Source organism: Castor canadensis, chromosome 17, assembly GCF_047511655.1.
Source record: "Castor canadensis chromosome 17, mCasCan1.hap1v2, whole genome shotgun sequence".
Classification (NCBI taxonomy): domain Eukaryota; kingdom Metazoa; phylum Chordata; class Mammalia; order Rodentia; family Castoridae; genus Castor; species Castor canadensis.
Window position 1 is genome coordinate 55,004,335 of NC_133402.1, and position 22,456 is coordinate 55,026,790.

A 22,456-nucleotide genomic window follows, 5' to 3' on the forward strand; every position below is an offset into this window, starting at 1 on the left:
TGGGAACTAAACTCAGAGCCTCAAACTTGCTAAGTCCTTCTGACTTTGGTTTGTTTTTCAGATAGTGTCTATTACTTTTTGCCCAGGGATGGCCTCAGACTCTGATCCTCCTGCCTCACTTCCAGAGTAGCTGGGATTATAGGCACGTCCCACCACACCCAGCCTCTCTGACACTGCCTCTTGTCAAAGGACACAATTACAGCAATTTAGCTTACTGATGCTCTTATGGCTTGGAAATGAAATGTGCCCCATAAGGTCAGGTGCTGACGGCGTAGTGGTGCTAGTTTGGGAGTGGGTAGGAACATTAGGAGGTGGGTCTAACTAGAGGAAGTAGGTCACTAGGTGTGACTTTGAAAGGGATACCTGGTCCCTGGTCCCTCTGAAACTTTTTCAAGTTTTTATATTATGTATTGCATCACAGCAATGAAAAGTAACTGTTTTCAATATGTATTTTCTTTTCAATTCTAGAATCAGGCAACAGCTCATTCCATGAAATAGAGAAAATGCTACCATGAAAAGAGGTTAGTTTTATAGATGGAAAAGGATTGAAGAAGGCAGAAACTAAAACCAAAGGCAGGTTGGTCATTTCAAAGTTACTTTCCTTGTAAGAGGAAGACAGGGAGACAGAACAGTAGAAAAATAACGACTGGTAAGCATCAAATACTTCAAGGTCATTTATTTTGTGTACAGATTAAATCTGAAGAACTTCATTATCATGTCAATCAAAACTAGAGCCTGCTTGGCAAATTTAGCTATGACCTCCCTAATCCTGACTTCTTAGAGGGTCAGATGAACAGCTTAGTTTGAACTTGGTGAGATGGAACTTGAGCGTGAGTGACTCCATTTTGATTTTTAGCTTGGTGTGCTGGGGCCTAGTGCAGGAGCCTAGTCTAAAACAATGGCCTCATGTAATAGTTTTCCTTTCTTTTTCTGACACTGAGCAACAGTAGAGGGAGACACCAGTAATGGGGAGGAAGAGTTAGGGGTTGGTAATTCTTTTTTAGTAGCATACATTAATAGTACAAGGAAGTTTCACTGTGATAATTCCAGAGATGTATACAGTGTACTTTGAACAAGTTCAGCCCCTCTATTAGGTTCCCTTAACCCCGCCTCCCTCTTTCCCCCACCCTTTTTCAAACAATACTTGTTAGGTTTCATTATGACATCTTTATATTCTCTCTCTCTCTCTTTCTATATATATATATACTTTTTATCAAGATCTCACTGTGTAGTCTAGGGTGGCCTGGATCTCACAGTCCTCCTACCTTACCTCCCAAGTACTGGGACTACAGGTGTACACTACCACACCCACCTATAATTTTTATTTAGTACATAGAGTGTGTAGGTCTCTTCCACACTAAGCAATTTACCAAGTACTAGCTGGCCTACCAAATACTAACTGGGTGTCCTGCAGTTCACTCAATTCTGACTCTGTCCACCTAGATCTCACAGATTAAGGGCTCAGTCCCTCAAGTCTGCCCTCATTTTAGATGACACGACTAAATCTGACCCTCTCGTACTTCTGACAATTGCATATAAGTCAAGGCTCCCACACCCCTCCACAGATTCCATAATTTGCTAGCATGCCTGTAGAATTTCTACTCAGAGTAACACTTTACTTATTTTTACTGGTTAATTATAAAAAAAAAACCCAACTCCAATAGCCAAATACAAGAGATGAGTAAGGCAAAGTACATAGTGGGGAGACACAGAGCTCTTACACCCTCTTCAGGAGCCCCACCCTCCCAACACCTCCACCTGCTCGCTCACCTGGACATCTCCAAACTTCATCCTTCTGGAGTCTCTTCAGACTTGTTTCCTAGGCAGGATTGATTCATCACTACTGATGCCTAAGTCAGTTTTAATTAATTCAGTCCCTCTCCCCCCCAGGACAGGGGGTGTGAGGCTAAAACTTCCAGCCTTTAATCCCACAGATAAGCTCCCCTAGCAACCAGCCCGCACACCCCTAAAGGTTTGCAAAGCCATCTCCCTAACATAAACTGCTTGAAAGGGGTTTGTTATAAATGACAAAAAAACAGTCCTTTCATTTTTCTCACTCTGGAGCGATTTCAAGAGCTGGACACCAAAAACAAAGATAACAAAAGATTTTTCTATGGCTTTAAGAACTTAGGAAATTGCAAGGATTTTAGGAATTCTGGCCAGGAGCCAGAGATAAAGACCAAATATACTATATATTTTTTATTATATCACAATATCACAACATGGAATACATTCCCCAATCTGCGACCCTAATAAGGCCACCCGGGGAGATCACAGAAGGGCCTGCCACCATTCACCCATTTCCTAGGATAGACAGGTTGAGGTGTTTCCATCCTGTAGGGGTACAAAGAAATGAACTCTGGGTGCAAGTGGGCTCTGCCATGAGTTTGGCCAAAATAAGGCTTTCCAAAGATTCTGAAAGAAGAGTTGTGTGAACCTCAAGCAGCATCTTCCCCGTTCCGTTCCGTTTGCTTATTGATAAGACTGGAGACCCTCCCCCCAGGTAGTGGAGGGGAGGCGGGAGTGAGTTTTCTATTTCTTTGTCACAAATTACTGCAAATACAAATGAACTACGTTTATGGTCTCACAGTTTCTGTGGGTCAGGAGTTCCAAGAATGACTTGCTGTGCTCGGGGTCTCACAAGGCTGAAATCAAGGGGTCAGCCAGGACTTCGTTCTTGTCTTCTAAGCCCATTCAAGTTTTTGACAGAATTCAGTTCCTTGAGGCTGTACGACTGAGACCCTCAAATCAGACTCACCCATAGGGCATTTGCTCACTCAAGGCTGGCAGAAAAATCACCTTTGCAAGCATTTAGTCTGAGTAAGTCAGGCCCACCTCGATTCTCTCCCCTTTGATGAACTCAAAATTAACTGACTTAGACCCAAAATTACATGTTCAAAAAATTCCTCTGCCCTTGCCAAATACCATAAACTGATCGTGGGATAATACAGAAATAATACAGTAGCTGTGGAGGCCATGTGAGAATTCTGTCCTCCCCAGCACTGAATCAGAGATCTGAAATTATATCCCTCCCTACTTCCTCCCCTCTCCTTCTCTGCCAGGAACTCAGCTCTGCCTTCAGCCCAGGGGAGGACAGTCCTCTCCTTCTTGTCCACTCTCCCAGCCTGGGCACTGACAGTAGCCTTTGCCTCCTCTCCCTAAAGCTGGTTTTTAGTCTGCTTCTAGCTGACTAGCTGTTTTGCCTTTTTCACCTCCTCCCTGAGATGTGCCTTCATTCCCTGCTACCCAAAGTTTACTCCATATTGTCATTTCCCAAGTCCTCCATCCTGTGTCCTTGGCTCACTTTAGTGTGTGCAGTAACCAAAGGCTTATTCAGTTACATGGTGGCGGGATGGTTGAAGGAGAGCTCAGTCCCTTGGAACTGTCCCTGAGGCCAGGAGTTCCTCAACAAACAGATGACTCCCATCCTACTCTCTGACAGTAGATCAAGGCAGTTTGAGGCAGTTGTGAACAGAAACTTTTATCTGAATGGCAACCATCATGTCTTAAACAATCAGAAAGACAGAGTATGGAAACTATTAAGAATGAAGATAGGTGAACAGATTGAAGTGAATTATAAGGTTTCTGCTTGGTGACAGTATCAAGCTAGAATAGACATTGGTGATCGTGTAGAAGTTTCTACTAGAAATTTCTGCAGCAGTGGAACTATTCCACAGTGTGTGTTGTAAACCAGTATGGTAGCTACTGGCCACTTGTGGGTTACAGCTCTTCAAATGTGACTGAGGAACTGCAATTTTAATTTTTATTAAAGTGGCTACCGTACTGGACAGCACAGGCCTAGAGTTATCAGTGAGGCTAGAAACATTGGTCATGTCTCCATGTCACCCATATTGACATGCAGTAATTTGTCTATAAAGACAAATATTTCTTAAAATTGGTTCTATCTATGTGTGGCAGTCACAAGGGAGGAAAGATTTATTTTGGGCTCACGGTTTCAGAGGTGTCAGTGTGTGGTCACTTGGCTGTTCCTTCAGGGCCTGTGGGTGGTGGGGCAGAGGATCATGGCAGGGAACAGGTGGTAGACCAGAATGGCTTACCTCATGGTGGACAGGAAGTGGAGAGACAAACAGGAAAGGGCCAGATTTACCCTTCAAAACCACACCTCCAGTGACTACTGCCTCCAGCCAGGCCCCGCCTCCTGAGGGCCCATTCAGTATGAACTCCTGGATGGATTAACCCATTGATGAAGTCAACATCCTCATGATCCAGTCACCTGTCCATAGTGCCACCAGCTAGGACCAGCCTTTGATGGGGAGGGGAAAAGGAGAGACACTTCACATTCTAACCATAACACTATGCCTTTTCTGGTTTGCTTTTACCAAGAAGAGTCTATATTTTCTAGGATATATGCAAATGGATTAAAATGGGTTTCTATACTCTGACCCTAGTCTGTAAGATGGCCTGATGTGACATTGTCACATTAGCCAACTGGGGCAGCACCTTTCAAGGAGGATAGAGAGGCCAGAAAGGACTGAGGACATCAGTAGTGCAGGGACTTCTGTGGGTTGATAGACTGGCTATAGTCCTGATGGCTCTGCAGGGAAGTAAGCCATGGTTGTGCCCCAGTGTGCTCAGTCAGCAATGAGGCAGCATTGCACCTCTGCATCACAGGGAGAGCTTTGCAAAAGGACCCGGTTACTTTTCTATCTTTCTTTCTCTCTTCCTTCCCTCCATCCTTCCTTTTATTTTTTCTGAGTCAGGGTCTGGCTATGTAATCCAGGATGGCCTGAAATTCTCAATCCTCCTGCCTCAGCTTCCTAAGTGCTGGGATTATAGGGGTGGACCACTACGCCCCGCATTCTTTCTTTCCTGTTTACTTTTATTTTAATATCTGCAATAAATTTTGAATTTTGAATTGTTCAAAATTCAAAATGTACAAAGTGAAAAGTGCCATCAAACCCATGTCCCAGTTCTTTTCTTTGGAATAAATCAATGTTATTTTTTGTGTCTTTTCAGAGATATTTTATGCATATATTCAGTCAATATATATATATCCTCTCCCTCCCAACCCTCCCTTTCCTTTACTCCCCCTCTACCCCCTCCCTACTAGTATTCAGAACATACTGCTTTATAGCTGCATGAAATTATACCACAAGAGGCAGCAAACTATAGTCCATAAGCCTAAACTGGCCCCCTGCCTATTTTTTGCAAGTAAAGTTTTATTGGAACACAGCCATGTACACTCATTTACATATCATCTTATCTTATCTTCTCTTATGACATAACACTGGCACTAAGTCAGCAGAGTTGAGTAGTTGCAGCAGGAGCTCCATAGCTCGAGAAACCTAAGACATTTATTCTCTGGTCCTTTGCAGAAAAAGCTATCAGCCTCTGACCCAGTGAGTGAACACCCCAGAATTCATTTCACCTCAACACTGTTAATGAGCACTTATGTGGTTCCAATTTTGCTATTACAAATAAGATTGTAGCCACTAACATTATATCTTCTCATTTCCAAATATAGAAATGTATCTGTTGGAACAATTCCTAGATATGGGATTGCTGACCCAAAAACTACATGCCTTGGTAATTTTGAATCAAATTAAATGAAAACCTCTACAAAGGTTGCGGCAATTTATATTCCTTTCAAAAATATTTGAGAAAGCCCTTTTTTTCCCACATCCTTATCAATACTGTGTGCTCTTTGCTCGTCTTTTAGGTTTAAAAAAATGGTTTTTTCAGTGTAGTTCTATTTTGTATTTCTCTTATTTTAAAGAAGATGAAACATCTCTTTATATGCTGTATTTTATACAAATTTGCTTTTGAATGTACCAATAGATCATATCTTTTGTCCATTTTTATAAGATTTGGGACTTTTTGTTACTGGTTTGTGGTGGCTCTTTGTGTATTAGGATATAAACGGCATGTCTCTTCCCAGATTGTCACTTGTCTTTTTAATTATTTTACAAATTATCATTAGCCAGTGAGGAGAGGCTACTTTAGGAGCCCACCAGGCCAGCATTTGGTATGTGCTGTAGTAATTCATCCCAGGTGGTGTGGTGAAGGATGGGAAGGGGGAGAATCAAAGGGGAAAACAGAGATTTCCTCATTGAAGTAGATACCATCTGCCCTTTGCCTGGGTCTTTACTGGAGAAAATACATACATTATAGAGTGTACTCTTGGACCCTGATCTGTTTGATGTTGTCATTTGGTTGGGTTTTTAGGAGGGGTTTTTTTGTTGAGTCTCAGATGCTTCTTAAAGTGTTCTCAAACCCTCAACTGGTCAACAACCAGTAGCTGAATGACTATCTACACAAGGGAAGTTCCCCAATGCAACCTCCTTCTCACACCTACTACCAAGAGATCCATGTGTCAAGCACAAACCGGGCATGAAGCCCTGCCTTGGTGTTATGGACACAAAGTCCCTGTTTCAAAGAGCGTTCATCCTGGATTGGGCATGGTGGTACACACCTGTAATCCCAGCTACTGGGGAGGAATGGGTGGCAGGATCACGGTCCAGTGCCAGCAAGGGCAAAAGTGTGAGACCCTATTTGAAAAACTAAAAGCAATAGGGCTTGAGGTGTGGATCAAGTGGTAGAGCACTTGCCTAGCAAGTCTGAGCCCTGAGTCTAATCCTCAGGACCAGCAAAAAAAAAAAGAAAAAGAAAATTCATCCCTGGCTACCTCATTCTACAGATTCCAAAGCTTATCTTAAATGTTTCTTATGTCTTTCCATTAAAAGTGTAGGTACCTTACTTCCAAAGTAGATTTTCAAAGCTAGAACAAGCCAAGACCTTGGGAAATGAAGGTGTTGTCGTCTCCTAGGAGACAAAACAGACAAAGTACCCTCTTAGCAGCAGAATGATCCGAGTAAACCAAAACTAAAAATACCCTAGTTTACACTTCTCCAATAATTTCATAAAGTAGAACGATCTAGGGAACAAGACCCTTGCTGAGCCTTACCAAAGCGTGTGTTTACCTAGAACCAAGTGGGGTAGCAGGTCCACAAAGCCACTTGCTTGTCTGTGTTTCTTTTGGCAATGTCCATAGTAGCTGGGAGTTAGTCCTGTGCCTGAAAGACAACAGCTTCCACAGCCAGGGGAATTCGGGGTAAACTCAAGGAGAAACTTGGCCTCACCTCACCAGGCCAGCCATTCTGCCTGTGCTAAGCTTCATCAAGTGATATGCACTTTTTTTTTTTTTAGCAAGACTGGGATTTGAATTCAGGGCCTCACGTTTTCCAGGCAGGTGTTCTACCAGCTGAGCCACTGAGCCACTCAACAGACCTTTTTTTTGTGTGTGTATATTGGGTATTTTTGAGATAGGATCACACAGACTATTTTGCCCAGGGCTGGCTTTGAACAACAATCCTCCTGGATCTCTGCCTCCTGAGTAGCTAGGATTACAGGTGTGAGCTAACTGGTGCCCGGCTCACACACTTCTTTTTAATTCTTATTGATGGGGACTGAATGGCATACAACCTTCTCCCACATAAATCCTACATCTGGTAGGGGGGAAGTCAAAGGGGTGTGTGCTGCCTGTCTGAAGCTCTACTTAGCTAAATAACACATGATACCAGGTGACTGGAGGGTGGCTTAAAACCATTCTAGTCAGATGGTTGTCTGATTCTCTTATTGAAAAGGGGCTTTCATGGAATTCCATTTCCCAGAGACCCCTCTCTTCTTTCAGAGTCCCCAGTATGTGCCTGGTGCACACTAAACCCCTTCAAGAAAGGTTGTTGAGCATATCCAAGGTATAAAAAGTCATGGTAGGTCCCCAGGGAGCAAAGAGGGGTAAGAACTTGTCACTGCACACCAGGTACCTACCATCCAGCATGCGGGTTGGCTGGGGTGGGGTGGGAAGCAGGAAGGGATAGAGAAAGGCCACTGTTCTCTAGGCCAAGTGACACGTGCCAAGAAAGTGGTGCCAACAGCATTGATTGAGTTCTCACCGAGCACCAGACTCTGTTCTAAGCACCTGTCAGGTGGGTACTCATTTACTCTATGAGTATCGTGGTTTGATCCATTGTATAGAGCAGGAAACTGAGGCGTAAGTCCCTTACTTAAGATCACACTTTTACAAAGTGGCAGAGCTAGGATTCAAACAGCACATGGTGACTATGGAATTGACACTCTTGTTTGCTAGGCTGATGAGGGAACTTTAATTCGTTTTCTTTTTTAAGAATGAGCAAGTGAGCCAGGCATGGTGCTGCATAGCTGTAATCTCAGCCCTGGGAAGACTGAGGCAGGAGGATAATTGGAGGGCAGGAGTTCAAGGCCAGCCTGGGCTACAAAGCAACATCCTGTCTCTAATAATAATAATGAGGAGGAGAGGAGGAAGGGGAAGGAGAAGGAGGAGAGACTTCTTGTGGAAATGATGCTGGGAGAGCCTTTGTGCGGAGAGCTGAAGGTTATGACAGGTTTCTGCCAGGATCTTCCCATACCAAGGTTCTGTGCCCTCCTCCCCTATGACTCTACATCAGCTCTTGTGTCCCTGGGGGCATGGCTTCCCATCCTCCATGACAGGAAACACAATGGTGTTATTTCTTATGAAATCAGAAAAGCACCTAAGAGCAGAGGCAGGTAGCTGTGCTCTACAGCAAAGCAATGCTCTGACACGGCTGCTCACCACTTGCTAGACCAGAGAGCTCCATGGCTTGGTCAAAACCACACAGCATCTGTGCAGAGAGAGGCAGGGATGCCTCTCCACCATGAGCCTAATCCTGCTACTCTGCAATCCCACAGCAGCCTCGCTCTCTCCACACGCCGTCTCCTCCTAAGCTCCCATTCTCCCCTCACACTGCAGGGTAGCGTTTCTTCGGGCTGGGGGTCACAACCAAGGTTCTGTGTGTGATCAACAAGGTGGGTCAGGTTCAGATGGTTCATTTTCCCCCAATTTTTGAAATTTGAAAATATCATTCCCACACTGGGCATCAGTGGCTCGTGCCTTGCAATCTTAGCTACTTGAGAGGCTGAGATCGGGAAAATCATGGTTCGAGGCCAGCCCAGGCAAACAATTTTTGAGATAGGAGCTCTCGAACTATTTACCTGTACTAGCTTTATACCTCAGTCCTCCTGATCTCTGCCTCCTGAGTGTTTAGGGTTACAGGCGTGAGCCACCAACGCCCAGGGAGCGTGTAATACTTTTAAGTGGGCTAAAGCGATCACCTGGCAAACCCCACGTGTGCTGGTGTGATTTGAGAAGGGCAGGAACACGCTCATGAATGACACTGGAAACAACAGTGACCAAATGAACTTCTTTTTCTCTTCCAATCTTAAACCAGAAGAAAGCTGCTGGTTAGTACTGGCAGGTCTTCGACACCTCTGTTGGACAGGCCTTGAGACATGGTAGCGTGGCAGGAAATGATGATAGAATTTAATAACAACCGTTTGTTATCATTTTATTCACTTGTTGGCACAACTGGCATTTGAACTCAGGGCCTCACACTTGATAGGCAGGCACTCTACCTCGTGAGCCTTGCCTCCAGTACTCTTTGCTTTGGTTACTTTTGAGATAGGTCTCGAGTTTTTGCTCAGGCCTGCCTGGACCACAGCTACTCCTTTTGAGTAGCTGTGATTACAGGCGTGCACCACCATGCCTTGTTTGTTGAAGTGGGATCTCGCTAACTTTTTGCCTACGTTGGCCTCAAACTGTGAACCTCCCAATTTCCATCCACCTCTCAAGTAGCTGGGATTACAGGTGCAAGCCACCACACCCAGCTCATTTTTCAGCTATCTTCTGGGTATGACAAGTGAGACTATTTTTATCAAGTTTCTGTAGCAATCTAGAACTTAGCTTCCATGAGCCAGGAATCACCCGTGAGTGGGAAACACAGATTCCTGGACCCCACTCAGGCTTGCCTGCATGAGAGACTGCATTTTCACACAATCCCCAGGGGATGCTGGTACACATTAATGTTTGAGAACATAGATCTTCAATCAATGCGTTGACAGAGTCAGCAATATTAAACATAGGGTGGAGCTTGCTTTCTCTCGCTCCCTTGTTCTCCCTGACCTAACTGGTGGTGATGGGAGATGCAGAAAGGACACAGGATAGACAGACAGACGTGCATAAAGCTGGGGCCATGTGTGCTGGGCACTCAGATGGAGATGCACAACAGCCTCATTGCTTTTTTACTTCTCTTCTCTTTACTCTGCTTTTTTTCTCTCTTTAAAACCTTCCTTCTAAAGTCTTCTTTTCTATTCTTTAAAATCTCTTTCCTTAGACTCACTCTGTCCCATGCTTTCTCTTAACTTTTCTTTAGCATAATCTCTCTTAGAGTCTTGCTCCTAGATTTGCACTGTCCCATGTTCTCTCTTAAAGTCTCGGTGCTCAGACTTGCAGACAAACAACAGCAGCTGCATCTAAAAACTGCATTAGCATAACTCTTAACGTCTCGGTCCTTAGACCTGCACTGTCCCATGTTCTCTTTAGCTTTTCTTCAGCGTAGCTTTTCTTCAGCCGCTCGGTGCAGAAAGCTGCTGTGGTGGAGACACAGCAGCCAGTGGCAGCCAACCAAAATCCCCCATCAGAAAACCTTGTTCTCCATCATTCTGAGTGAGGTTAGCCTGGCCCAAAAGACCAAAAATCATATGTTCTCCCTCATATGTGGACATTAGATCAAGGGCAAACACAACAAGGGGATTGGACTATGAGCACATGATAAAAGCGAGAGCACACAAGGGAGGGGTGAGGATAGGTAAGACACCTAAAAAACTAGCTAGCATTTGTTGCCCTTAACGCAGAGAAACTAAAGCAGATACTTTAAAGCAACTGAGGCCAATAGGAAAAGGGGAACAGGAACTAGAGAAAAGGTTAGATCAAAAAGAATTAACCTAGAAGGTAACACCCACGCACAAGAAATCAATGTGAGTCAATGCCCTGTATAGCTATCCTTATCTCAACCAGCAAAAACCCTTGTTCCTTCCTATTATTGCTTATACTCTCTCTACAACAAAATTAGAAATAAGGGCAAAATAGTTTCTGCTGGGTATTGAGGGGGTGGGGGGGAGAGGGAGGGGGTGGAGTGGGTGGTAAGGGAGGGGGTGGGGGCAGGGGGGAGAAATGAACCAATCCTTGTATGCACATATGAATAATAAAAGAAAAATGAAAAAAAAAAAAAAAGAAAACCTTGTTCTGCTCGGCAAGTCTTTTATAGCCAGTGGTAAACAAGGTGGAGCAGCAGTTCTAGGGGAGGGGCGTGACATTGTAACAAGAGGAACCTGCGTTCCTCCTTCTCTGAATGTGAACAATTTAGGAAAAGCAGCTGTGCTGCATTTGGCCTAGGCTTCTCATAAGCCACTCCACAATGGGGCAATAAAAGTTAAGTGGATTTAAAACTCCTAACATGGCTCTAACATGGCTCTTGACACAGGATAAGCCCCTACTCCATATCAATAGAAGTAGCATTCAACTCCTAGTGGCTTTCACAAACTCAATTGTCATTGGCTACTCTTACTTTTTAAAATTTTTTTCAGTGGTCCTGGGGATGGAAGCCAGGTCCTCGCCCACGTGAAGCAAGTGCTGTACCACTGAACTACAGACCCAACCTGGGTACTGTTAGCTTCCATATATAAATATATATATAAAGCCAATATTCGTATGCTTTTAAGCACCTAAAAACTGTTGCATGTGGACTGGAGGCGTGGCTCAAGTGGTGAAGTGTGTTCTTTGCAAGTGTGAAGTCCTGAGTTCCAAGCCCCTTCCGCACCCCAACCTCAGGCCATAAAGCAATACTCTTCTCAAAAATGGCCAGTGCAACAAGGACTGGCAGAATGGCTCAAGTGGTAGAGCGCCTGCCTAGCAAGCACAAGACCCTGAGGTCAAACCCCAGTACCTCATAAAAAGAAAAAAATGCAATTGTGACCCTTCCAAAGATGACAGTATTACGCAGCTGTTGCAAAGAATCCAGTCGGTCACCATGTACTGATAGAAAATAATTTCTAAGGGACATTCAGTACTCAACCACAGCAAGAGAGGGCGATTTATTTGTGAGTACAGTCACAAACCACATAACCGTGTTTCAGTCAGTGACAGACCAAATATGTCATGGTGGGCCCTTAAGATTATGTCACCCAGTGACATGTCGCCCAACCGCTTGTACAAGCAGTGCTATGATGCTGACACAACGATGAGACAGCCTTACTCTATATCTCTCAGAATGGATCCTTGTTATTCATCAGTGTACAACTGTAGATGAAATATTGCTGGAAACAAGACATAAGAAATCAGAAACAGGAGAACTCTGTAATTAGGACGCAGGGAGAAGAGGAGAGCTTCTAACACATGGTCTTTGGGCACGTGTGTGCGTGTGCATGCGTGTGCGTGTGTGTGCATGTGTGAGTGTGTGTTTGGGGATCAGACCCAGGACTTTGTGAATATTAGGTAAGTGCTCTACCACTGAGCTATGTCCCCTATCGAGTCTCTGGGAAATCTGAATGCCATTCTAGTTTCAGGTATAGGTATAGGTTCAAAATAAATATTTTTTGTATACAAGTTGAAGAGGAGGCTTATAGCAAAGGGTATCTTTAAATTGGACAGATATATGTCCTCTGGCTAGAGGCAAGAGAGGGCTTAGAAGGCTGGGATGGAAGGATGGGTTCAGGTTCTCTGCTCAGCCCAGCTCACCCTGAGACCTGATTCTCTACAGCAACAGGCAGAGGTGGCCCTCGTGTCCCAGACCCAGGAAGAGAAGCTGGCTGCCACCCTCAGGATAGAGTTACACAACACTTCGTGCCAAGTCCAGAGCCTCCAGGCTGAGACAGAATCCTTACAGGCTCTGGTGAGTGGACCAACAGGGGCCCTGGAATCTCTTGTACCAATTTTAATGCTCAACTCAAATTCTAGCCATTTACGAGTCATAGTTTGCAAAGGACTCTCATTCCACAGGATCTGATTTGGGGACCTGAAATGTCTGCAGACTCCCAAGGATCATCAGACCATGAATCATAACACATGTAATACAACAAGTGTCCTACCAAAATATGCCTCGTGGGGCCCTTGCTGGACATGTTGGCGTCTAGCCACCCCTTCCGCAGCCCTGCTTCTCTAAAGGACTGCCCTCAGCCAAACAGAAGACTTCTGACCCAGGAGCTCAGGCCAACCCCAGCCCCCCCCCGCCCCCCCAGTGCTCAGACAGTAACTGGTGGGTAGGGAGGTTGAAAGTCCAGCCCACCTGCTTTCAAGGTAGAACCAGGTCTGGAGGCCAATTCACACTTCAGAGTTCACCATGGGATGGGGCTGCAGCCAGTTTCCTGCTAAATCCCCTGCCCTGTCCTGTGTTGCCTTCCTGGATCCTGAAAACGTCCCTTTGATCGTGTGTAAATTCCAGCATCCATGTCTCAAGTTCTGCTTCAGGACAGCCTGACTGAACGTACCCAGTGAACTCCTCTGACCCACTGTGGTCTGTGGGAGGTCTCCTGCAATTAATTAATTAAAGTCATTAGAGTCATCCCTCCATGTCCATAGGTTCCTTATCTGTGGAATTCAACCACCTCGGATTGAAAATATTCTGTTCTGAACATGTGCAAGCTTTTCTTTCTTGTCATTATTCCCTAAATAGCTATTTATATGACATTTACGTTGTATTGGGTAGAAGTAACCTAGAGATAATTTAAAGTGAGACACAGGAGAATTGCATGGGTTATATAATACTATACCATTTTCTTTTTCACTTTTTGGAAGAAATGGAGTTTGAACTCGGAGCCTCAAGCTTCCTAGGAAGGTACTCTACCACTTGGTCCACACTGCTGCCCCTTCCGGCTTTAGTTATTTTTTGGACTGTCTCAAAGTCCAGAGCTAGCCTTGAACTGTGATCCTTCATACCTGTACTTCCCTCATAGCTGGGGTTACAGATGTGTGCCACTATATCAGGTTTGTTGGTTGAGATGGGATCTTTCTAACTTTTTGCCCATACTGATCTTGAACCAGGATCCTCCTAATCTGTTTTTAGAGTAGCTGGGATTATAGGCACAAGCTGCTATACCTGGCCCAAGATGACTGTATTAATGTAGTCATGTACCCTCTGATCTCTGGGATGGTCTATTAGGATGTCAACCACAGCTCCTTCCAGGTGCCCCTTGTAGGGAGTCACTTGTACTGTTCTAATTCCATGTCAGAGTTATGAGAGGGTTGGTCTGGTCTGTGTAACCCTGGTACAACTAAGGAGTCTGGAGTCCAAGGAAGTCAATGGTAGGAACTAGGTCACTGCAGGAGGGTGGGAGGGGATGATCCGAGAGCTCCTCCACTTATCGCTTATGCAAACAGGCAAATCCCTGAACCACATTTTTCTCCTCTACAAAATGGCAGTGGTAGTCATGTCCCACCTCATTTCTCAATGTTTCCTTGAGAATCCAATGACAGAATGCATGTAAGCATGTTCTTCTTACTCTCCACATCACTTTGAAGAACTCACTATTGTTCCCAGAACTATACCAAGTGCTTTGGGGACATAAGACTAATCAGACATGGTCCCTGCCCTCAAGGACTCAATGTGACCTCAGTGGAGGAGCCTATATAACCATAGGAACCAGAGAACTCTGCATGCCAAGGGGGTGGCTGGTGGGGAGACCACCCTACTGTGAGAGTCAGGAAGTAGACTTCGTGGTGGTATGAAGAAGACAAGTAGAGACGGGCAGAGTTGGGGCAGGGGTTGGATGGGCTCCACTTACCACAAAGTCTACACGTGACCCTACTCTTCTAGACTCAACGGTCTGATGGGATTGGGGATTGGTGCTCAGACCACAATCTTACACCCTGGCTCTTTTACTCACAAGCTGTGTGACCCCTCTCAGCTTCCATTTCCTCTCTATTTTGGTTTTCCTATCTGCCTGCCATTTAGTGACTTAGGACAACAGTGAGTCTGTTAGTCTCCCCATTCTATGATTTAGACAGAGTTCAGCAGAATAATTCTTCTCTGTCCTGTGTGCAAGCTGCTGGGGCTGAGACACCCAAGAATGGCTTCCTCGACTCACAGATGTGGGGCCTCAGTCGTGCATCTGTTTCTCTCTCCATGTGACCTCTCCTCCGTGTGGCTAACTGAGATTCCCTGGTATCATGGCGGTCTTACAGTAGCTAGACATCTGACATAGCATGTGACCGCCCTTAGAGCAACCAGGCCTCTTAACACCTGGGCTTTCAAAACCTTGAATGTCTCTTATATCTCATTCTCTCAGTCAAAGCCATCACATCACCAGCCAGATTCAACAGCAGGGGATGTGAACTTCCCGTCTTGATGGAACAGTAGCAAGGTCACATTGAGGAGGAGCACGTGGGAGGGTGAGCATTGTTGCAGCTGTCTTTGGAAATGTGATCTTCCATAAGATCAGAATAGAATTTACCTCATAAAGTCACTGGGATGATTAATTAAATAACGCATGCCAAGCCCTTAGCACTGTGCCTGGCACAGAGTGAGCAGTGAATAAATGGCATCTGTCATTAGTTATCCTATAAAACTATAATCACTAGTTCAGTAACCCCAAGTTGGCATCATTAGCCACCTAGTCACCTCATTTAAACTCCATGGCCCTAACTATGGGGAAAAATGGCAAAAGATTCAAATATCTAAACAGAAGGCTTCAGAGTAGTGGCATTCTGACTGTGGTCACAACCAGAGACAAACTAGCTCTGTCCCCTGCATGTTCCAGAAAATCAGTGTTCATTCCTGGGCCTTCCAGCCAAGGTGTGAGGCACAGACTGAGCAAGGATAAGTGTAAACCCTGTCCGGTTCATCCAGCCATCCTGTCACCCTCAGTCAGAGCAACCTGTGCACCACAGGCCCCACAGCTCAGATGAACCTCAGACAGCCAAGCTGGCTAAACTCCCAGTCCGCTTTGCATTAAGGCACTGTTTGTCCTAGGAGCCAGTCACCAGCAATGGTGCTTGAAGCCAAATGAACTCTGTGTTCGGTCATAAAAGAATTTAAGCTCAGAAGTCACAAAAGGTCACTAAATTGCTTTCTGAAGGGTTTAGCAAACTCAAGAAAGTTCCTGCAAATCTCCAGAGTCCTGGGGAGTGAGTGCGCCTCTGTGATCTCAAGGTGTTGCTGGTGCCATTTGTATCAGTAGGGTTGCAAGAGCTACAGCAGTAGCCTGCTCACAGGCACTCAGGCTCTTTTAAGTCTCTGGAGAAGCAGGCATCCTTTGTTTTGATCAGATTGTCAGGGACGTAGGTGAAGAAGCAGGACTTGGACTCTAGAGTGGAATGGAAGACACATAGGATTTCTGATCCAGGTTCCCATGAATGCCCCATTGGGCAGTGCCCCCCAAGTCACCAAGCAAAAACCTCAGGCCACATGGAGAACTCACCTACAACATAGAGCTAAAACTGGAGACAGATATCTAACCATAGTTCTGTGAAGGGTTTTTCCTACGTCAACAACTACTCACAAACAAAGCAATTTGCATAAACAAAAGAATAAAACCCAAGGAGGCTGGAACAAATGATTCTCAAAATCCAGGTCATTTTTATATTCTCACTGCTATAAGGGGTTCTCAGATCCCACCACACAAATAATAACTCTGCACCAGAGACAGATCTAGCTTTATTTTCTAGTTCACATATTGCCTCCTAAAACACACCTAGACTAGGAATTCTGACTCAACATTCTCATATCCCATGGAATTAAGAAGACTTAAACTAGATTCTATGATGACTTTGCTTAACAGCAGCCATGACTCAAGATGGTGCCATGACCAAGAATCTTCCATTTCAGCCACAGTGCTCAAAGGGCTATAAAAAAAAATCTCTTCTGGAGGACAGGTTTCAGAAACTTGTTTAATCAAGATTTGATCCAATCCTATCCAATTAAGAAAAATATCTATTTTATGTTTTCATGTGTTATATTAAAAGCCAAGTACTAAATTATAGGTCCTCCATAATTAAACTATTTTTAAAATGTTAAAACATGTACAGCCAGATTTTCAAAAGTGTTTATTGAGCAATCCTAGGTTTCAGGACATAATATATGGGAAGTTGAGAAGAAAGGGAGTTCCATTTGAATGAAGAAACACAGAAGTAGAGCAATAAATGGACCCTAACACAAGTACCTTCGTCCTGACCAACCTACATATACGAAGCACCTATTCTATACTTTCCTATGCACAAAGGTTATCAAGGCTTGTTTTTTCCAAGTCTCACCATCTAGTGATAAGCTCAAGGACATACATGTGCTTTCAGAACCTGAAAAACACAGAGTCCATAACCCAGCTTGGTGACAGTAAGGGCAGAGGAGTGTCATAGAAAGTTTCCTGGGGAAAGTGGCCACTGAACTTGGACTTGGGGATGAGTAGGTATGGATGCTGGAATGGATGGAGAAGGATATTGTAGGTATAAGAAATAGCACGAGCCCAATAAACTCCATGCCTGGGAGTCCAACTCTGCTCTATCTGGGAGAGGTGGGGGAGTCAAGATGGAAAGACACACAGCCTGTGATGTGTGTCATGTTAGGGGTCCTGGGAATCTACCTATGAGGTTTAAGCAGAGAAGACACAAGTCCACATTTGGACTTTGGCCAAGGCACTGTGGTTGCTGCGTGGGAAATGTGGGAAGGGCAGGAACTAGAAGCAGGGGATGAGCTAAAAAGCCACTGAGCCAATCCCAGATGAGAGATGGTAAGTGTCTGTGGACCCCATGGTATCTGGAGAAGAGAGGAGGGCCACAAATGTGAAAACTTCACAGGAGACACAGGAGGCAGGGTTCAGAAGTCACAAGAGGGGTGGTGACTGTCTTTGGAAGAGAAGAAAGATCAATGACTGGAGTGAGCTTTCTCTTGCTCCTGTTACTTCTGAATCTAACCGGGCCTAACTGGGGGTGATGGGACATGCAGAAAGGACACAGGATAGACAGACAGACAGACAGAAAGTTGGGAGCAGGTGTGTTGGGCACTCAGGTGGAGACACACAATGGCCTCATTGCTTCTTATCTCTGTTAATCTCTTCTCTTTACTCTGCTTCTGTTCTCCATCTTTTCTTTAAGGCCTTACTCCTTTACAGCTCTTTAAAACCTTGCTTCTAAAAGTCTTCTTTTCTATTCTTTAAAGTCTCTTTCCTTAGACTCGCTCTGTCCCATGTTTTCCCTTAAGCTTAGCTTTTCTAAAGCCAATGTATAAAGTTCTCAGCACAGACTTGCACTGTCCCATGTTCTCTCTTTAGTTTTAGCAATTCCCCTTTAGCAATTCTTTTCCCTTCAGCACTATCCCTTCAGCCAAACCCCCCTCCTCCTCAAAAAGCCTTCCCCATCCAAAAGCCCCTCTTCATCCAAAAAGCCTTGCAGCGTCCTTCAGCAAGTCTTTTATATCCAGTGGTAAACAAGGAGATGGAGCACAGTTCTTGGGGAGGAGCATCACATTGTAACAAAAGAAACCTGCATTCCTGTTTCTCTGAACATAAACAATTCAGGAAAAGCAGCTGAGCTGCATCTCGCCTTCTCGCTCTTTTCTGTGGCTGGGGCTGTGCCAAATCTCAGCCTACAGATTATTTGACATAAACATTTTAGGAAAAGCACCTGCTCTGCAACTTACCCTAGCCTTATTCTGTGGTGGAGGCTGTGCTGAACTCAGCCTACAGAACACTGAGTACAACTGTGCTTCTACTCCGCTTCCCACAAAGAATACATCTTTCCCCAGTGTGTAGCTCCCCACATTCCCCAGCTAAAGCACAGAAGAGAAGCCAACAGCTCCATTTTAATCTGAGTATATATTTCCAGTAAGACTTCAGGAGCAGGTCCAGAGCTGGCAGAGGGCTGGGATGAACACTCCAATGCAGGGCTGATCAGTCTAGAGAGGACCATTAAAGTCATGAGCAAGTGGACATCAGCTGATCAGACCCAAGATGCTAGTGGGAGGGGAACAGGTGTGGATGGAGCAGTGGGAAATTCACAGGGAAGGCAGAGGAAGAGGACCCGGCCAAGGTGTGCTATTAAAGAAAAGTGCTAAGTGTGTAAAGGTCACAGACACCCATTGCAACTCCCCTTGTTCCATTCCCTCTCTTCTTTCCCCCTTCTCTTTGCTCCTTTCCTCCCCACCATCCTCGTATACAATTGAATCAGACTAAACCAGAGCCTGACCTCCTGAGGATTCATTTTTCCACAGAGCCCCGTGAGAGCAAACCCCCTGTCAGTCTCCACAACTGGCAAGGTCATTGTCCTGGAGGAATGGGCAGACCAGGTCAAGGCCAAGGTCAATCTTCCTGCTGTTCTGTCTGCTCTTTTGCAGAAGCGAGGCCTAGAGAACACCTTGCACGACGCCAAGCACTGGCATGACATGGAGCTGCAGAACCTGGGCGCCGTGGTGGGCCGACTGGAGGCTGAGCTGCGCGAAGTCCGTGCAGAGGCTGAGCAGCAGCTACGGGAGCGGGCACACCTGCTGGCACGCAAGGGCCAGCTGCACAAGGATGTGGCAACTGTCCATGCCCTGCTGGACCGCGAGGAGAGCTGGTAGGCTCCACAACTAAGGCCTACTCGTGGGTTTAAAATGGCTCATGTAATTAAGATTGAAAGATGCTGGCGGAGTAGCTCAGTGGTAGATAGAGCCCTTGCCTAGCATACACAAAGGCCCTGGGTTCAAAACCCAGACTACAAATAAAGGGGAAAAGGGGGTAAAAAAGGAGAAATTACTTCCAAGGTCCATATCCCCATCCACATAACCTGTGTTCTTCTGAAATTTTTCTGTTTGCATATCACATATATTTTTGCATGTATATATGCAGCCTACTGTATAGAGAGGGCTCTATATAAATATATATGTACACACACACCCCTAAGACATACACAGTAGCAGTTAGGAATACTTCAGCTGCATGTAATGGGCTTAATTGATGTGACAATGATGCAGTCCTCCTGAAAATTTAAGGTATACCTGAAATACATGGACTTTGTTTGGGTTTGGTTTGGATTTTTGACAGTACTGGGGTTTGAACTCAGAGCCTCATACTTGGCAAGGGCTCTACCACTTGAGCCACACCTCCAGCCCTTTTTTGCTTCAGTTATTTTTTTAACAGGATCTTCTGTTTTTGCCCTAAGCCAGCCTTGATCTTCCTACCTATGCCTCCTGCATAGCTGGGATTACAGAAATGAACCACCATGCCTAACTTGTTGGTTGAAATGAGGTCTTGCTAACTTTTTGCTCATGCTAGCCTCAAACCTGTATCTTCTTGATCTTCACCTCCTGGGTAGCTGGGATTACAGGTAGGAGTCAGTGGGCCCAGTCCCTGACTTTTTTTTTTTTTTAATGCAGATTCTGCTTTTGGGATTCTTCATTTTTCTGGTGACGCCTACCTTGCTGGTCCATAGACCACACTTTGAATAGAACGAATGTAAAATAAACCATATTTATTTAGGGTCTCGTAAGTAGGTAATCTAAGCTTCTCAATGATTTGAGGACTCAAGCCCTTTTCACTTTCCCAACTACCATATTTTGACTTTTCATCTTCACCTCTGTCACTCCATGGAGCCAAATGCCTGCCAACTCTAGACATCACATCCTCATTTATGGCCAAGACAGAAAGGGAAGAGGCAAGGCAGAAAGGTTTTTCCTGGAGTAGCTCTGTCCTTTGATCAGTGAAGGAAACATTTTGAAAAGAACTCCAGTGAATTTTCTCTTTTATCTCACTGAGGAGAACCTGCTCACCTGACATACCTACATGCAAAGGATGCTGGGAGGACAACTCTCTGGCTGTTCTACACTCTGGTGGAGGCAGGAAACGGGCTGGGAATGACAGCCAAGTTGGCCAGCCACAGAGTCTGACACACACACAAGCATATATGCAATCTTTTGTTGATAGAGAGGCATTCCAGAGCAGATACATCAGTCTTGGGGCTTGGCTTCATTGCAGATTCTTTCCAGAAACTCATGCCTTTATTTTTCTTCATAGTTCTGTATCTTCGTGCCCCCTCCAGAGACCCTTCCACGGCATACATGGAATAAGGAACGGGACAGCCACTTTAAGTGACAGCTCAGGGTCATATAGTCCCACCCTCCTGACTCAAGAGAGAATACAAAAGCCTCAGCACAAAAGGAAGTATCCATGGTCACGCTGGGACTAGGCCAGGCCTCCTGCTCTCTCCAAGAGTGTGACATCTCCTTCTTCAGAAAGAGGCCCAGAGAGCCACCTGGAAGGGAATGAACCCCTCCTCCTTTCAAAAGGAACCCCCTCCTGTCTGACTGCCCTGTCATCAAATTGCTTTCTATTGAGTATAAAAGCCAGATGTTCCCAACAAAGCTAATTCTTTCAGATGTCTATGCACATCTGAGCAAATAGAATCATTTTAAACAACGCCAGAAGCAGTGAGTGAGATTCAGTCTCTTTCAAGAATATGAGCACCCCACTTAGTGGCTACTGGGTGGCTACACAGTCTTCACTCCTGACAGCCTTTATTTGTCCCCAGGACTATACCAGTATCCCCATTGTATAGACAGGAAGCAAGTCTCAGGGAGCTTAAGTCATTTGCCCAAAATCATACCATGGAACAGGGTTTTAAAACCCATCCTGTCTTGTTCTAAAAGCTGAACTCTTTCTCAGGAGACACTGCCTTTTCCATAACCCTATTTCGATAGCTTTACCAATTTTCCTGTATGTGTGGCTTCTGATTCCCATGTGTTTCTTTTCAGCTAATGGAGAAACTTCCCCTTGTCACGAAGAGAAATGCTACCTTCCTCACCAGCCGACCTTGGGGAACCTCAGTCCCTGCTTGATTCCCACATTGACTCAGCTGGAGCAGAAAAAGCTTCCTGGAAGTGGAAAGGACCCTCTGCTTTCGTTTAAGTAGTCTGTAGCCTAAGCAACCCTCCTTGGCCCTCCCCAAATAAACGCTCTGTGTGCAGCTTCCTGTCTGCCCCCTTATTTCTCTCACTAGTGGGTGGAAATGGGTATCTCTTTATCTGCAGGGCCTCTGCTTAGGGAACCTTTGTGGATTTTGGCGTCTGTTTTAGTTTGATGCTTAGGATGGAACCCAGGGCCTCAAGTATGCTAAGCACATCCTTTTCCACTAAGCTATACCCCCAAGACGTTCTTGAAGGTTTCTGGAAGGATTTTTGTTTGACTGGTTTGGTTTGGTTGAATTTTGTTTTTTTTTTTTTGAGACATTCTCTCAGTATAGTCTAGGCTAGCCTTGAATTCAAGAGCCTCCTACCGATTTCCTGAGCAGTAGGATTACAGGTATGCACCACCATGCCCAGCTCCTGGAAAGGTCTTTGAGTGATGCTGTCTGCTTCGTGATCCAAGGGACAACTGTTCTTAGGTTTATCAACATACCAGGGCTACTTGGGCACAAGTTGTACTAGAGCCAAGCATGGTGGTACACATCTGTGGTCTGCAGCAGGCAGAGATTGGAGGATTTCAGTTTAAGGCCAGACTGGGCAAAAGGTGGCAAGACCTTTCCACAAACGAGTTGGTTATGGTACACAACAGATGTGTGATTACACACCTATAATTCCAGCTACTTGGGAGATGGAGGTAGGAGGATCAGGGTTCAAGGCCAGCCTGAGCAAAAAGCACAAGA

At 45.1% G+C, this 22,456-nt stretch overlaps 1 protein-coding gene across 2 annotated transcripts in view; it reads left to right on the forward strand.

The window, feature by feature from the left end:
* Bfsp2 (beaded filament structural protein 2) overlaps positions 1–21,751 on the forward strand; it is a 243,508-nt gene extending 221,757 nt beyond the window's left edge. For both annotated transcript variants that reach the window (XM_074059794.1, XM_074059795.1), the window contains exons 5-7: positions 12,612–12,743; positions 19,173–19,393; positions 21,567–21,751. In XM_074059794.1, the coding sequence (XP_073915895.1) occupies positions 12,612–12,743; positions 19,173–19,393; positions 21,567–21,570 (357 nt within the window). In that variant the 3' untranslated portion in view covers positions 21,571–21,751. The remainder of the gene's footprint in view (positions 1–12,611; positions 12,744–19,172; positions 19,394–21,566) is intronic.
* The last annotated feature ends 705 nt before the right edge of the window (positions 21,752–22,456 follow it).